This window comes from Cupressus sempervirens, chromosome 4 (assembly GCF_028749045.1).
Source record: "Cupressus sempervirens isolate cs-2001-9-10 chromosome 4, ASM2874904v1, whole genome shotgun sequence".
Taxonomy (NCBI): domain Eukaryota; kingdom Viridiplantae; phylum Streptophyta; class Pinopsida; order Cupressales; family Cupressaceae; genus Cupressus; species Cupressus sempervirens.
The window spans coordinates 856,608,391-856,627,311 of NC_143121.1; the positions used below are offsets into that span (position 1 = coordinate 856,608,391).

General features: G+C 32.7%; 1 protein-coding gene across 1 annotated transcript; it reads right to left on the bottom strand.

The window, feature by feature from the left end:
• Window positions 1-11,227: 11,227 nt before the first annotated feature.
• LOC149564099 (xyloglucan endotransglucosylase/hydrolase protein 24-like) lies at window positions 11,228-12,688 on the bottom strand. Its single transcript, XM_089827177.1, has 4 exons — window positions 12,455-12,688; window positions 12,246-12,346; window positions 11,939-12,132; window positions 11,228-11,839 (listed from the first exon to the last, which is right to left on the bottom strand). Exons 1-4 carry the CDS (start codon window positions 12,612-12,614, stop codon window positions 11,458-11,460), a joined length of 837 nt encoding a protein of 278 aa, XP_089683303.1. The 5' UTR covers window positions 12,615-12,688; the 3' UTR covers window positions 11,228-11,457.
• Window positions 12,689-18,921: the final 6,233 nt, after the last annotated feature.

Consider the following 18,921-nt stretch of genomic DNA (forward strand, 5'->3'; position numbering starts at 1 on the left):
GGAAATTGGTTTTCAATTGGGTATGTTGTTTTCAACCTTAATGGTGATGAAGGATTAGCTTGAATCGGCTTGTAACTATCTAGCCACCAGATTTTCTGTGATTCCATCAAATGTGGGTTTTGTTCATATTTATTTATTTTATTTTTTCTGTGGTGCTCTTGACGTTTGAGGCTTTTAATTAAACTTGTGCACTTTGATTTTTAATATTTTATGTTCTTGAGTTGGCTAGGAGGTATGTTCTATGTTGCTATTTATGTGTTGTGATGTTCTCTATCAGGTTCAATGTGGAACATTGATAGAATGTATAAGGGAGTAGATTGTGAAGAACATACCATTCTCCTTTTTGTAATACACTATTTATTATGTTTTAATTAAACTCACTTCTAAATCCTATCTTCCACTTGGACCCATTCCTCTTTTGGCAATCCCTGAGATTGCCAATTCTTATTAATTCGAGTAGAGACAAGATGAACCAGATTAATATAGTGACCTATAGATCGAAGTAGGATGGTTAAGAAATGGTCTACCAGAGATCATCCAAGGATAAGGATAGCATAGTAAGCAAATGATTATTTATCTGGTGGATATAAGTCTTTTATATAACAAACCATTTATATGCATAGTAAAAGAACTGAATATAGATTTGAGACATATTGATCACCTACAGTCTGATCATCTTCACAAGTATGCAACTTTTGTTTCACTATTTCATGCGGGTTTATTGAACTTTCTTTATGAGGTCATTTACAAATGGGATGTTAAAAGGTTGAGTTCCTATGGGCTGTCAATACTTTGATGATACTTTAAGTCAACGATTATCAATATGGGAAAAAATAGAACTCATTGTATTTTGAAGTACTGAGAAGATGGCCTTGCCCTTCCCCAGGAGTTTCAAAAATGGGAGACATTAGGTAAGAAAGTGAAAATATTACTATCGCTTCAATGCACATGACACAATTGGAAATGCAAATTTTGATGGTAATCATTTTGTGATAAGGGAGAGACTAGGGATGATCATTGTTACTATCTCTTTAGTAGTGGATTTTTGTTTTCTCTTGAATTTGGTGGTGGGGGATTAGTGGTAAGTCTCCTTGGATATTCCTTCTTATGATGTTAGTGACAAGTGTTGCTCTTTGAAAACACTTGTACAATCTTTTCTAAATTATTAGATAAAAAGAGAGAATTGTAAGTATTAAACATGATTAGCCTTTAGTTCCTAGAAGATCTTTATTTCCCCATCAATGCATTTAGAAAGTTAAGTTTTAAGAAGATCATAAATAGAAAAAATTAGAGAAGCGATTTAAACATTTATATTGATTGGAAACATGTGAGTCTTGAGTTTCCTCTACCTTTTAAAGAACGTTCCTTAGCTAGCATACCTAATTTCACATTCCATAAAAGTGTCATTGCACTAAAGATTTAGGAAACCAACTGCTCTAAGATAAAGCTTCCTGGTCAATAATAATCTAGCCTATTGAGCTATATAATACTTCTTAATTAAACTTGTGTTAATTCAGTATTAATTTTGTAATTAACTACAATTTCAGTATCTGTGTACAGGGGGTGACTGAGAAAACTATTTGAGGTCCAATTTGAAAATATATTTGTAAGGATCTCGACCAAGGTTCACAACTTCGATGATTAATACATTCATTCAGGCTAGAACCTCACTACAAAAAAATAATATATAAAAAAAGTAGTGAATAACGTCATGTCTAGACCCAAATCAACCAATGAAAGTCAAATCAGCATAATGTGGAACACCAATATATGCATTGAGTGGGTTGTCATAAAAAAGCTTCAGAATAAAATTCATGTCTAGAATTAAAAGACCTTAAAGAACATTTATTCTTGTAACACAAATGGCCATTCAAAAATGAATATGATTACAATATGTGAAATAGCATTACAAGAACTTGTAATGCTCTTGTGAACATCGTGTTAATTCTTGTAAGAATCCCTAAGATGCTTGTTATACTCAAAATTTTCTTGAAATTGAATTAATTTTTATCCTATCGATTAATTGGCTTAGGGTGATATATGCTTCTTGGATGGAATAATGAGTTCATGATTAACTCTGTATTAAGATTCATAGCATCTTCTAGTTATTTGCAAAGGAAATTTATAAATTAAGCTAATGTCATATGGCTTGCTTGAGAAAGATGTCCATGTTCTTATTGATGGGTACTAATGATTGTCCAAATTTAGTTCTTCAATATCCTATTTGACAAGCTTTCCATAGACATTTCTTTGCCATACTAAGTATTTTTGAAAACATATTTGAGTAGAAGCACTACAGTAGATACTACATGTTGTTTTAACAAATAAAGTAATGGGTTAAAGACTATTATTTCCAAGGTATTATGTTATAGTATTTTAATTGTAATGATCTTAGACTAATGATATTCTTGAAGGTAACTTTGACATGCAGCAAGAAAGACAACCTACAGCCAAGGCTATATTGTGCCTACAACCAAAGTGATAAATTCTCACAGCCAAAGCCACTAGTGCACATAGCCAAAGCCATGGATGCTTATAGCCAAAGTTATGAGTGTTTGCAACCAAAGCCATGAGTACATGAAGTCAATGATCACTACAACTATTCACTAGAAACAACTTCTTTGCAATTTTTGAGAAATACTAATAAAACGAAAAAGAACATACTAGTTGGTAGACATAATGGCAACTCTCTAGCAATTGAATTTAATTTCATACATGCATATATCTAATTTAATGTCATACACGAACATATCTAATTTAACGTCATACATGAACAAACATATAATATAAAATGATAACCAATAAGCTCGTATATGAACAAACATATCATATATTAACCAATAATGTCATACATCAAATATAGAATGTCATATGTACATCAAATGTATGTCGAATATGTCTCTCTGATGCCTATATATATATACATGGGGAAGGAAACAAGTCTATATATATATGTATGTATGTATGTATGTATGTATGTATGTATGTATGTATGTATGTATGTATCAAATATCTCAACTACATCTTTTCCTTCCCATGAGGGGAAGGAAACAAGTCTCTCGACTTCCTCTGCCGTCGTGTGGAGGGAGACAATGGAGATGACGGGGCCCTCCTAACACGCTCACTTGACCTCTTGTTGAGGCTCTTCTCTAGGTCCAACTAATACAAAGAAAGTAGATATGAATCAATATTTATTATACATTGAAATCAAATATATGTACACACAAAATCAATTATTTTCTTACCGCCAACAAATAGTCACTCTGTAAGTCCACCTCAAATGCTCGTGGACGATCAGGCGTGACAAGACCCTACAACAATTCAATAAATATAATCACTTATAAATAACATTAGAAATTTTGAGATTAACTATTATAAACAACAACTAAAATGAAGAAAATTATTTCATACCTCTGTTAGTGGCTATGAGCTAGCCACAGCTGCGGCCACTCCACTATCAACAGACTATCACAGATGAGGAGGTGTGTCTGACATCATGAGCTACATGTCATACAATACAATACACATCATATCTAACATGAAACATGGAATAAATATAGTCAAATGAATTAAATTAACATGAAACAACTGTACCTGTGTGAAGCTCGTATGATGTCTCTGCTCTGTGTCTGTGGTAAAGGTTGAGGGTCCTGTAGAGAACTGATGCACATGCATAATTTTTTTTGTCAATCCTTAATATGATTACATAATAAATATATGTATTAATTAAAATGATTAAATTGATACATACCTCAAGACTTGTCGAAGGGACAAAAAATGGGCCTGGAGGATCGCGGCTAGGCCCAGCAACACTTTGACCCTAAATTTTGAACAATGTCAATAAATGCTAATTAATTAATCATTCACTATACATATGAAATGTGATCAAATTAGTAATTTACCTATGTGTCAATGCCAAATGTCTTGTTCAAGAACTTATCGGTGACAAGCCCATCATCCGCACCATCTCTGGCATGAGTGCCAAATGTGCATAGGGATCGACATGAAGTGCACATGTGACCACGATGCTTAGAAGGCTCCCCCTCAACTAATGGGATCATGGAATGGATGAGGGTCTGCGTCAAAGCATTAATGGTCCCTAGACTGCCGGCCTCTACATGTTCCTTCACAACTGAAGGAATAATCACATGCTCGTGTTGTGGATGGACCACTGGTGCCCTAAGTACATTAGGGTCACGACATGCTCTTGGCCTCTCAAATGATGACCCCTCACCTCTACCCTAGGAGTCTAACATATCAAAATAATTGGGGATCTTCGCAAAGAAAAACTCACAATATAATTTCTTCAAAAAACACATGGGGACCTCGTGATTGTTGCAAGTAGGGGCATCAAAAACCATCCACCATCTATTCCAAAAATTATTTCTAATAGCATCGTGTATGCACCAATGGATGGGGAATTGTTTAGTACCCTCTCTAACTGTATTTTGCTCACTGGGTTTTCTAAATAATGCACATATACTACCTTTTGGTATTTCTTTTTTTTTTAACATCTTCATATGACAATTTATTTGCATAAAATCTTTTTTGTTCATCCCTCTTAGCCCGCCAAATATCTAACTGACCACTAACTGAGGCTATTTGAGTGTTAATGGATTCGAGGGATGATACCAATTGAGCCCTCATTGGATTGGTTCATCCAAATTCTTTCAACCGAGCAATGAGTCTTTCTAATTCAATTTTGCCTCTCTCTATTTCATTTATTATATTTTCTTGTGTGCCTAGCGGAGGTCTTGCAATTGGTTCGAGCTGTGGAATTTGTTCTTCTTCTTGAGGAGGGTTTTGATTTTGAGGTTCTTGAGGGTTTTGTGGATTTTTTGGTTGATTATGGACATTTCTTGATAAAAAATCAATTGAAATTCAACTAAATAAACAAATCTAAATGAAATATGTAAAAACCCCACAAAAGAATATCAAAAACCAATAAAACAATATGGAAAACATATTAAACAATGCAAAGTTAAGTTTATATCACTTACCTCGTCGTCGTGGGTGTGCTCGTTGTCTTAGATTTCATTGGTGAGGAGGCATTTTGGCAAATGGTGGTGAAATTTTATTGTCAAACCCGCGTACGCACTGTTGGAGAGCCAAAAAACAAAATGAAAATGATGGGCCATGGGTCTGCAACCCATCATATAACTTTTTGGTCATCAGAATAGAGCGCACGTGCAATAGCGCATACGTACTATAGCGCGTACGCGCTATTAAAAATTAGAAAAAAAAAAAACTTGTCATCTTTTTGGCACCACAACTCGGTGCATATGCCCATATTCAAGCATATTTTCTCCTCTTCTCTCCGTGAAAATGAGAACTTTTTATATTTCAAGAATGATATCTTTATATTCATGTTTAAATTTAATTATCTATTTCTCCCTTTCCTCTATCTCCTTTCTTTGAACATATTTTTGTGACTAGGAAAATGGTTCATATTGTGCAAGAGTGAAAGTTTTTGTTCACCCTCAACCTAGCTATTTTTTTGTTGGTTTGTCCAATGATTTCATAGTGTTTGTATAAGTGTATGTGGGTAGTAGAAAGGTTCTCCTAAATAATCATACATCATATCCTGCCCAAAACCTATTTATCAAATGGCAACTCTCTTAGCACAAAATTTGTAATTATACTTTGTTCTTTCTTTATTCAATTCATCACCCAAGAAGACCTAACTAGTCAGTCCACCTAAAATTAATGGGTATGGATTGACCAAAATAGGCAATGAATTTTTTTTGTGCATTTCCATCAAATTTAGTTTTTAGGATAATACTTTTAAAACCTTTCAAGATGAGTGAGTCTAACAACTCTTTCCACAAAAGGATGTCATATAAAATAGTTTTCAAGATACATTTTAGTATAATCCAAATGGTAGAAAATGTTTTAATTCTTAATCAAATATTGTTGTCCAGTATAATTTAGATAACTTGTGCAAAGATAATTGGATTTCCTCAATTGGTACATTTGATTCTCATATTCTATAGTCACTGATACAAGAGGATTTATTCTCAATCATTAGAGTCTTCATGTTTCAAACAATTCCAATATTTCATGAATTATAGTTCATTCAAGATTAGGGGTGTAGTAGCTTAAAAGTTTACCAGAGGTTGTTTGCCCGTGGGTTTTCTCCCCATTGATCATGGGTTCGACTCTAGTAGGAAAATTTAACTAGTGTATGTTGGTTTTGGGCTTTGACACCACTTGATAGGTTTTTTTCTTAGGTACCCCTTTGTGAACTCAATTTCATAAGTCATAAGACCGAAACAAGGAAGCTTGGATATTGTATTGGGTCATAGAGACACCAACAAAGCACCAAAAAAAGAAATGTTAAGGTATAACAATTCCAAAACAGCCCACATGATTTATAAATGTTCGTTAATTATTTCCCTACCTCAAATATTCATGTAAATAGGAGATAAAATATTTTTGGTCTCATGCTTTCTATAATTTGTTTTCTCATTTACCCAAAATAAATCCATTTGCTGAATGATCGTGAAAAAAGATATTGATAGCTTGTCAATTTTTATTTCACCATTGCATTGACCATAAATGATGAATGCTACCCATTTAATAGTGTATTTTTGCTTCTCTTTTTATATTGGTATACATTCTACTTCAGATTTTAGAATTTATTCTCTTAATAATTTTATTAGAGACACTCTTATGATTATAAAACACAAAATTAATTCCCCCAATCTCTTAGGTCATTTGTGATGATTGAAATAAGATCAAGATAGGTTCTTATTATCTAGGCACTTATCAACATTCTTGACGTAGTGCAAGGCTGAGTGAACCCCAATGGAGGTGAGAAAGTTCACAGTAAATAACAACATAGAGGAAAGACAACTCAAGATACAAGATCTAGAAGAAAATCCCACTTTTTCATTTATCTAATAATTGATTACATGCAACATTCTGTGTAGTAAGTCCTTCCTAGTTATCGCCAAACACAAAATAAATTACAGTAACAATTTTGCAAGACCTTGAAAGATTCAAACATTCTCAACCCTAGATAGTCTAGATCTATAAGAGCACAATTATTTGGTAGAAACCTCAAACAAGATCTAAACTTGTGCTTACATGCCACCAAGGATTTTCTTTTTCCCTAAGCCTACACTCACCTACTAGCTCTGCTAAACTTTACAACTCTTCTTCTCCTCAATGCATACCTACAACTCCACCCAACCATTTCTTTTATACTTGCATTGCAATAGGTCAATTTGTTACAAACAAAACCATCTAGAACCCAAATAAACATAATATGCCTTAAGTTGGCTTACAACCATAAATAAATGCACATAGGAGAAAGAAAGAAGACCCAAAATAGGTCCTCACACATCCTAGGATCGATCCACACCATGATCACATGCAATACAAGGTATGTGTAAGATCATGGTCAACCAAACTATACCCTTAAGTGGCAATGAAAAATCAACAAATCAGGGTTATGTCAACTTGATGTGCATTTAAAAAAAATTAATAGATTTTAAATTAAAAAAAGTTGTTAGAAAAGAATCTGTAGGAAAATTAATTTAATTTCTGAACTACTAGGCCTTATCTAAAGAAATAAAAAAATTGATTGGTCAAAATTTTGAATTTTAATGCAATAGTACAAAAATTTCAGGACACAAATAAGAAGTAGGCATATGTTTGACCACCTTAATCATCATCAAATGATAATATTTTTCAATAAGATTATAGATATAAGAAGTAGACTCATGGCTAGATGTGACACATATTTTTGGGTATTTTTATTACAAATAAATAATTAATTATGAATTTTCTCCTATAGTATTTTAAGAATAAAAATACTCCCGTGTCTAACCATCTTAACCAATTTAAAACTTTACAATTTTTTTAATATATATTTTCCTTATAGTAGAAGAAGTATATAATGTGATGCATCTTTTGGATTTTAAAAATTTTATACCATTTGAATGTTTTATTTATTTTTCAATCAGTGTATCAATCAACACTTTATGTGTAACTCCATTAAAAAATGAATAATAATTACTTACTAAACTTGCAATTTTATAGACATTACATTTATGGAAAGATAAGAACATTCTTAAGAAACACTTTTATTTCATCAAATTTGGGTTTAAAAAAGTCATCAGACACATGTTTGAAGTAAAAAAATACACAAGAATAGGCCAAAAACATGTTTTTGGGATACTTTAAAAGTTGACCATGTAGGGTTGGTATCCAAAGAAATACTAGACATTATAAAGGTATTAATATTTTGGTTTGATATCAAGAAGGGTGGGAAAAAAGTCAAAATAGATTTTGAAATTCTTTGAGGCATTCTGCAACTACATATTTTTTAGATTGCCACTTTTTGGCACACCATGATCCCACACATACCTTGCATATTAAATTCACCAATTTGGCCAATCACTTCTCTAAGAACATCCAATTGATTAGCCAAACCACTAAGCATTAGCAAAAAACACCAAACATACCAAGTATCATTGAGCACACCTAGCAAGAATGTTCATCGAGCTCAACCAAGCATCACCAAACAATATTTCCATTGAAAAGATCATCGACAAAGCTCCACAAGCATTACCAAGCTCCTTTAGTCACTAAGCTCCTCAGGAAAAACTATACCCAAGAACTATCCCTATATTAACCGAGCACCACCTTCTTCAACTGAGTTCTCCAACTCCAAGGTCAAAACCACTCTAGCATACATCATTTCCAACTACCCTAGGATGCACTTACATTAAACACCCCAAGTACAACAAGATGTTCTTAATAACTAGACAAACATCTTCTTAGATTCAGTGCATAAACCTTGAACTGGCTCTTCACATACATGGTTTTCAAGTCATCAACTTGTACACTCTTTCCTTACTTCCACTTCTAAAAATCATTTCCTACAAAAGACAACTATTTACTTTTCCTCTTCACATCCTTGGTGTACCACAAGTCTTTTCTCTATGATAGTCTCTAACCCTTGAGAATCCTTCAACTCAACTGACCTACCATAACTCAGGTTACTCTTATCAAGTTCTTCATTCTACAAAGGAATTGGGAAAACTTCCTACTACCCTTCTCAATTTTAAATACATTCTTGGAAAAATCATGCAGTACCCTACAATCACATTGTCAAGGTCTACCAAGTAATATGTGACAACTACTCATTTCCATAATATTACATAATACCTAATCCACATATTACCCAATCTGAATATCAACAAGAGACTTCTTCTTCACTTCCAAAGAATGTTCATCGTGCAACCAATTGATCCTATAAGGACAAGGATGTATCAATCTCTTCAAACTAAGTTTTTGAACCATCCCCTCAGCAACTAGGTTATCACTACTACCACTATCCACAATCACATTCTAGCATTTACCTCTTTACATTGATTGCTAAAAAAATTTCTTCTTTGACAAGTTTTCAGCATCCTCTTATCAAGCAATACTCACTAAGCTAGCAAATTATCTTCCACCTCAAGTTCATTCACCAAGTCTTCACTTTCATTTACCACAAAATCCATTTTATTACCAACCTTCCTATTAACATTGGGACATTCAAACGATCTTTGTCCTTCTTCACCACATCTGAATAAAGTAACCCTAAATCCTCCTCTACCTATTCTTTTCCTCTATTCAAAATATTTTTTGTACATCCTTAGTACTCTATTTATCCTTTACGAAGTGATCTTGTTTCTCCTTATCTCGAGAATTACCTTGATGTCTTCTCTTCAACTTATCTTCTTCCTTCAGAGCATACTGATAAGCATCCTCAATTGAATCAATGAAATTAGCATACCAATTTCATCCTGAATATTGAATCTCAAACCATTAATATAACTATCAACCTTTTCCTTAGAAATTTCTCTATGTCCAATCTAAATAGTCAACTTATAGAACTACTCAGTATAATCCTTCACAGAAATATCTTTATGTTTTAGATTTTGTAACCTCTTAAACAACTAATGTTCATAATTAGTAGGCTTTAACTTAGCCTTCACCTTCGTCACCATCAATCTCCACCTACTGATCTTCATCTCACCTTCCTCTTCTCCATCTCTTTGTAATTTTTCCACTATTAATGCAAAATTTCCTTTCAACTTAGTTTGTGCTAAATTCACTCTAAGTGGGTCTCCAATATCCTCTAACTAAATGCAGTATTCCATTTCACTAATCTAATCAATCAAGTCTTCAAGATTTAAAGTACCTAAGAAATTAGAAACTTCCAACTTATGCTTCAGTTTCAACCAAGCGCAAGATCTATCCAACTAACCAGTCCTTTCTTCTACACAATTCTCCATCCGATCATTTCTATCTTCTTCACTAGATCTAGCAACCTCAAGGTCTTCTTCAACAACTTCCTCATAAATATCTTCTCTACACACGTTCCTATTAGAAAGGCTAGAGTTTTCGTTGCACCAAAAGATCAACCTATCAATGCCGGATACACCTAAAATAGAATGTTAGTTTAGCTCTAGTTAAGATCTTTTCTTCATAGTTATTCATTTATTAGAAACACCTTACATAATTTATCATGGGTCATATTCATCAACATTATAACAAGGCCCTTAATTTTGATGGAATGGTGTTCTATTAACATTATGGGCCCCCATCTCCATTGGGTGGAGAAATGACAACTATGGGAGCTTCCCAAGACCAGGGAAATATGAGATATTATTTTTTCTTGTTGAATTAGGGTGTTTAATGAGGATTTAATTACATGAATTTTTAAGTTCAGTTCATTGACACATGCTTCACAAGTAGTGGATATTCGAATTTTATGACTATATATGAGTGATCCACTTAGCACTCCTTGTATATAAATGATTCTGAAAAGGGTGAAATCATAATCGTAGGTTTTTTAAATTGGGTATTAAGTCAAAGGAGTTAGATTTTGTAGAAACTGCTCAGTCAAGCATTCTTAATTTAGTGTAGTATTCACATGGGCAACCTTTAGAAAAATCTCAATACTTTATTTGTTGGAGTATCACCTAGACAGAAAAAATAGTAAGTTAATTGTGCGATATAAGTAATAAAATAAATGTTAGATAAAGTTATAAAGTGAATTAATGTATATTGCTACTTACAAAGCAAGAGTCAATAAATTTTAATCAAAACTGTAAAATAAAATATAATAAAATGACAATTAAAGTTAATTAATATTTAAATTTATTAACTAGTTAATTCATCCATACATTCAATTTTAAGGAATTCATAGTGGTATCGGCAAATGAGAGGTTACTATACGGTGTTTAGATCTGTTAATTCAATAATCCTTCGCGATATACCAATAATTTGAAATGCCACATATATAAGTGGTAAAGAAATATAAACGTACTAAAACTATGGTCATATAGACCACCAAACTCCAGGCACTACCTTGATACTGGAGAGGAAGGAATTGAAAGAATGCAAAAATCACAAGAGAACTGAAAATTATTGAATGGTTGAGGTTTGTGCGACTGTCTAAGTGGACGGGGTGTCTGCTGAGCATTCAGCGGGAAGGCCTTGCGGAAACCTGTTAATATCAGAACAGTAATCATAAATCATGTAATTCGTGCGCGCCCATTGAAGCTTCTGCTGCTCGCTCGAATCCAGTCCCTGTTCATTGTACCATGAATTCACAGAGCAATCAGAGGATGAACTGCACGCCTCTGCACTGAAATTCTTGAATGATGCAACGAAGGGAGCTTTGCTCCAGTCAATCTTCACTGCGCCGCCTCTAGTTGCCCAATCATCAGCGTTCCAAAGGCTTGAATATATTGTCATTGACTGATTCTTCGGATATGCGACGCCCAAATTCTCCTTGTTCTTAAACACTCTCACCGGAGTTCCATCCACGGATAATCTGCACAACAAGAGCTCGTCAAATATATAAGGGAAACAAACAAACAAGCCAAAAGACTATATATATAAAAGAGTTGAAGTGAAGGATAAAATTACTCACAAAATTTGTTGGGGATTCCAGAGCACAGAGTAGATATGGAAATCCGCAGTGGGGTCGAACCAGAGGTAGAATTGTTGCTCCCGATTGCCTTTGCCCTGGGAGAAGACATTGGTGTGCATAATATATGGATCTCCAGACAGGTTTCCCAAGAATTCAAAATCTATTTCATCGTGGGTATCTCCTTGAGACGACAGCTGCATAAAATCAATCCCCAAATATTGTTTATAACAACTAAGTCATCGTCACTATATACTACTATTCCAACGTTTAATTTGACGATAGAAGAGAGAGAGAGGGGGGGGCTTACATAGTAAGCAGTTACAGTTCCGGCCGAATTACCGGGCACCAGTTTGATTTGCATGTCAATTTTGGCAAATAGGTACTCATTCTTGGACTTGAACCCTGAACCTGTTTTAATACACACATGAAAATGTCAGAAAGTGAGCTTAGCTATACTGATACATAAATGCAATGGATTAAATATACGTAATTTATGGTGCCCACATATTGTTATACCTGAGGATTGATCGAGAGTAAGCTGCCATTGTTCACCATTGCCAAGTATTTTAGCGTGACCATTACCCCAGTTGATGTCGAAATCGTTATAAAAATTTGCAGAGGCGTGGTGGAAGATGGCTAAGTGGGTGAAGAGTAAACAGAAGAAGAGAATCGCCATGGACAATTTATAAACGATAATTGAAGCTCTCGAATCGTATAGGATTGCAATAGAGAAGAAAACAAAAGACGATAGAGAAGACGAGGGGGGAAAATATATAGGGTTTTCTCTGAAGGAAAGAAATAAAAATCAGAATCTTAAAGTGAAGTCGCCTGGGTTACGCGGTTTACAGCTGTTGATTAATATGGTTGTGGACAAAAGAGACGCCAGACGAGTTTGCGCGTGACAGAGGTGACACAGCTGACGATATAATAAAGCTCTGGTTTTTAGGTCACCACAAATTTCCACCTGCCCCCATTGGGTCAAAATTGACAATTTAAAACTATTTTGAATTATTCCGAGCTGATTTTTTTGTCTTAAAGGTCGTCTAGAAATGCTGGGTTCAATGGGCTTCCGAATGTGAAAAGGAAAAAAAAAAATAGATATAATTGTTTGTGTTTGTCTGGATTTACTGATTTTATTAATATATTTAATTATTTGTGTTGTATAGTTATTATGTGGAGTCATGTATTCAGCAGACTTAGTCAATGGTAGATTCATTTGGAATCATTCAACTTCACAAAAGTCTATTGACTTTATTCTTTTATATAAATAGATTGAAATATATTTATATAAGATGTTAAAATCAAGTATAAATATTTATAGTTATTTAAAAAGATAAGAAAGATTTAAAAAGGTCTCTAAAAATTTCTATTCTAACAATCTATTGCTCTACAAGTCTTAGAATGAAAAACAATTATTAAACCTTATCATGTTATATAAGATGCAAAAATAGAGAAACTTAATAAGTGTATACAAAATTTCATTAAAAACATTTCGTATTCTAAGATATTTTGACACCTATTTAGCAAGAGAATTAACAATCACATTAAGTCATGATGAATACAAAAAACATAAACATAACCAAAGTTCTAGAAAGTTAGAAACAAATAGTTTTGATCATGTAATAAATAATGTTATTTTGGCTAACCTTGATTTCGATATAAAACTAAAGATAACATTTTTTACACCGTACTATTTTTGAGAGGTCAAGCTTATTTTTTTACCAAATGTAAATGTTTTATGTGTTGGATATCTGCATGTGGTGACCTTATCTCCAAAAGTATGAGAGAAAAACTAATACCCTTTAAAGAAGCCATATTTAAAAGTTGTTTCGTTGTGAGTATGAGATTGATTTTTATTTTTAGAATTCATGTATTTCTTGACTTCATTTTTGTTCAAACCGCACCTTTTAGATCCTTTTGAACCAAACTAATTTTTTGTTCTGGACTTAGTATTCTATGTTCTTTCTCAATGAGTAAGATTTTATGATTGTCTCTAATTCTATTTGAACTACTTGACATGTACTTTCATGTGTAGTTCCAAGTTTCTTTAGACTTTTGATTTCTTGAAGAGAACATAGTAGCTCTTGTTCAAGATTTACCTCTTCATCGGTTTATTCTTCACTATTTTTAGAACTAGATGGCATTTCTATTTTCTAGTAGACTTAGTATGTTCAACAAATTGAATCTCAATCGTAAAAAGAGTTTCTTTACCTTCACAAGGTGAATCTTCACTCGTCTTCACAATATACTTTTGAAAAGAGACTTTACTTTTTAGATTTACTAAATGTTCCTTTTAGATTCCAAATTTTCTTTCTAGGATTTTTCCCTGATTTATCTTCCTCTTAATTTTGATCAATAGAAGGAGATTTAATAGAAAAGTGTTTGGATTTTCCACACTTAAACTGTGTAAAGGGAAATTTTCCCGTATATTTCTTTCTTATTTTTTTTACAATTAATACATCAAATGCATTTGATAATTTATCTACTCACTATCTATGTCTCATTTTCCTTCTCCTTTGGAAGTAGTTTCTTTGGAGTAGAAGATATACAACCAATTATCATTTCATATTTTGTAAGTATGCCTCGGATTTTGTGCAAATTCATTTTAGAAGGAAATATTTATTTTCTTCTAAAGCAGATATTTTGGTTGATAAGTAGGAGATAATTTCCACGACAAGTCAAATTGTGATATTGCTATCAGGATTTAACTGTGTGATTTTGAGTCAAACACATTGACCCATGTTTCATGAGTAGTGATTCAACATGCATCCATCTCTCATGAGAATAAATTGAACACTTAGCACTCATTGGATCTAGGTGATGCTAATAGGGGTGAAGCACCGGGACTTCCCAGGAGGTCACCCATCCCAGTACTACTGTAGCCTGAGTGCACTTAACTACAGAGTTTCCTCCATGGTTAAACCCAAAGCTTGCAACCCCATTTGCAAAACATTTTCCTTATGAACCATTCACTAGAAATCCCCTTAAGCTCATCAATTAATAAGTAGGAGATAATTTCCACAGCAAGTCAAATTGTGATATTGCTATCAAGATTTAACTATGTGATTTTGAGTCAAACACATTGACCCATGTTCCATGAGTAGTGATTCAACATGAATCCATCTCTCATGAGAATAAATGGAACACTTAGCACTCATTGGATCTAGTTGATGCTCATAGGGGTGAAGCACCGAGACTTCTCAGGAGGTCACCCATCCCAATACTACTCTAGCCTGAGCACACTTAACTACAGAGTTTCCTCTATGGTTAAAACCAAAGCTTGCAACCCTATTTGCAAAACCTTCACCAAGTGTTGTGCCTTATAGATATTTTGGTTTCAAATTCAAACCATAAAGTTCTGACAACTTTTGTTACAACATGATACTCTTCAACATTTTCTCCATGACATCTACATGCATTTATAGCTTCATCATCTCTAAGAAAATAATTTGTAATAGTTCCATCCTCTTTCATTTTTAAAGAATCAAAACTATGTTTTGAGAGTTAAAAAATTTTATTGTTTAACCTTGATATCTTCTTGGTAAATAGTTTCAATTTTCTCCCATATATCATGCGAAGATTTTCTATTAATGACCTTCACAATTTATACATCTTTGGTTAGACCACACAAAATGGAAAAACTTTCTCTCGTATTTAACTCATATTTGGTTTTCTCAATAGGATCTGTAGGAATAGTTGAGGGAACATTGTCTTATTCTCTAGCATTTATCTCATATTTGGTTTTCTCAGTAGAATCTATAGGAACAATTAAGGGAACATTGTTCTTACTGACTTGTTAACCTTGGTGTATACACCCCTCTATTTTGAAACTTCTCATTTTGGTAGGTCTGATGTCACTCGGTCACTATCTTCCCAAAAGTCCCAACCCACAATGTCACCTCATTGCAAGTTTCATAAATCCTACAAGCCATGATTATTCTTTCAATGTATATGTGCCCTTGCAACCTAGTGAAATTATTGTCCAATTGTTTTCCTTCACAAAAATTTATAAATTCTGATTAAAGCTTTGAAGCTTCGAGAAGTATTTACCTACCTGAAAATGAGTTTTTTGTGATCATTGTGATGATAATTTTTCATTAAATGAGGCAATCCTTGGATAATTTCTCAAATGGGACATTATTTTGAAATTATTGATGAAAAATAAATTCCTATCATGGGTGGAAGAGTACAAAATTTTAATTTTCTCATGTACAAGCCTTATAGATAAGATAATTGGAGCCATTAAATAAATAGAGTACATATTCATTTCTTCGCCACCTTGTTCTCTAACTACCATCTTGCAAGCTATGCCAATTGCAATATCTCTTGTGCCATGATGGGAATTCCCCTCTCAGAAGGATATAATAATGAAGAGACCAAGAAAATGTTCAGCCTCTCCTTACTAAAGTGAATATGGATAAATTTAGCATCATTTCTAGAATGTTCATTATTACCTAGGATTTAATAGCCGAACACTTAATATGAAAGCGATATTTTTGAGGTAGAGGGGAAAAGAGACTATGGTACATTTTTTTATCCTATATGAGGTAGACGAGGAAAGAGGTTTGGATTTCATATTGGACCTCCTCAACTTGATGTATGCAAATGTGGAAGAAAAAGATGAAGAAAATGTGAAAGTGCAACCAGAAGGAATCTAAGTCGTTACTTTTCTTGATAATGGAAATTGAACCATTTCAGTTTCCTTTTGTAACCATTGTCGTGGAAATCAGTAGTTAGTGTTATATAAAGGAAATTTCTTCTAAATGGAAAGAGGGAAAACAGATACAAGTAGAAATGCATAATTTTGTGTTTCATCTGCTACATAAGAGGTTGTGTTCTTTTTAAATTTTTATATGAATGCATAACAAGATTTTGTGTTGTCATTATCTAAGCCTCTATTTCTATGTTTTCTATGAATTTCTTTCAAATAATTTCAAGGTTATGTCTTATGTTATCTTTGAGTAACATCTATGAGCACTCTAAGGCTTATTTCCCCTATTCCTACTATGAGATGCTTCATAGTGAACTTTGTTCATTAATGTTCATTGATTTTTTAAGAGAACTTTTAGTTTTTTTTGTTTATGTGTGCGTCTATTTAGTTCCTTCTCTTTCCAGTTAAAAGTGTAGTGCCTACCCCTAGTTAACTTATTCGATTTTATTGTTGAACTCTTTTAGGCCAGTTTATGCTTATGCTTGATGATTAGTAGTAGTGTTTTCTAGTTTATTGACTATTGTTTTCATACTCAGTTGATTTTATGATGAGACTACTTTGGTACTAGTTACTTCATGTATGCATGATTATACTTTGATGATGATTATTTACAGTGATTTTAGTTATTTAATGATGTTAGTTAGATGGATTATTTATATGTTTTTTCTATGGATACTTACCCTATACTGCATGTATATGGTGTGCGTGTATATTTTTTTTATGTATGACATTTCTAATATGGTTAAGGAAGGGAGTCGTAGTCACCTACTAGTCAGGATCTACACAATGTACCACTTCCTGCCATTACATGTTTAGTGTAGAATATATGTGTTTGTACATGCATGGATTTTATGTAGATTGTAGGTACTAGGTATCGACTTCCCTGAATTGCCAGGATGAGCATACCCTATCGCAATATCTCAATGGTAAGAGAGGGGAGATATATTCTTGAGTCCAAATCCTAACCATTAAACCAACTATCCTAGAAAATTAGGACAAGTATCTAAAATGACTACCCTTCCAAATTCATCATATGACATAAATTCATGACTATAACCCTTGAGTTTAATCTTGTATGTGGTATTTTATTATGGGTTTTCATATTTCATCTTTTAGGTCTTTGGTGATTTTTCTATTAATTGAGTCAAATTAGAAGATTAATTAATGATTTAATTTAATAAAAAATTATTAAGATATTTTCAATATTTAATTATATTTAATTAATTAGAAAATTAATTAAATAAAATAGTTAAATTTTAAAGAGAAAATTATAGTTCTAATTTTAGAGCATAATAATATTTATTTAATTTAATAATAATATATTTAGGAGATAATTTTTAAATGAATGCTAAATATTATTATTACTCAAGTTAATAAATATTATATTAAAAATGCTTTGAAAATTAATAAGAGAGAGTAAGCAATTATTTAATAAAGTTTATTTTAATTAAATTGCATAAAGCTTATGCATGAAATTAAAATATAATTAATTAATTGAAAAAGAGAAAGCAAATTAATTTATTAAATATATTTTAATTTGCTAAAAGTGTGCATGAAAATGTAAAAGATAAGTAAATAAAGAGTTAAAAAATTGTGATCAATGAGTTCCCTCACATGATTGCACAATTAGTGCCCTGATTTAAGGGAAGAACTCCATATCAGAGATTGAGAGTTCTTTTCATAGTGAACGAGAATTTTGGAGAAGGAAAATTTCAGAGAGAAGAGGTTTTTTGCAATCTTTGGGTGATTGTGAATTATCATCAGAACCAGGTAGACCCTTGTGTTTTTTTTACCCAATTAATTATGTAATATTTATGTCTTCATCGTGATTGTGAATTATTTTTCCAAATTGCGTTGTGATGAACTCTTCAATCCTTCATTAGAATTTACTGATATTCTTATTGCTTTCTTCTGTATATGTGAGGATTAAAATTTAGTAGAACCCTTGTACAATAGATTTAAAAGTTGTAAATTAATCTGGGAAGGGTTTTGAAAGAAATGGAAATTTTAGATTGGAAATTCAAATGGTTGATCATATTTTTCCTATCAGACTAAATTTGAAATTTTTTATAATATATATATATATATATATATATATATATATATATATATATTGGGGAGGCAGTTTTGAAAGCGTTATAATAAATTTACTTTTAAAAAAGTAATTAGAAAATAATAATTTTAGTGGGGAGGTGGGGCAACCAAACCCAAACCTCCCACCTTCCTTTTTATTCCCCCCCACCCCATGTGGCTTAGCCTACTTGCATACGTA

Coding starts and splice junctions, on each gene's coding strand:
- LOC149564099 (XM_089827177.1), bottom strand. CDS start 12,614: ATGGCGATTCTCTTCTTCTGTTTACTCTTCACCCACTTAGCCATCTTC. Junction 12,347..12,454: donor TACTCTCGATCAATCCTCAG/GTATAACAATAT, acceptor GTATTAAAACAG/GTTCAGGGTTCAAGTCCAAG. Junction 11,840..11,938: donor TGGAATCCCCAACAAATTTT/GTGAGTAATTTT, acceptor CTTGTTGTGCAG/ATTATCCGTGGATGGAACTC.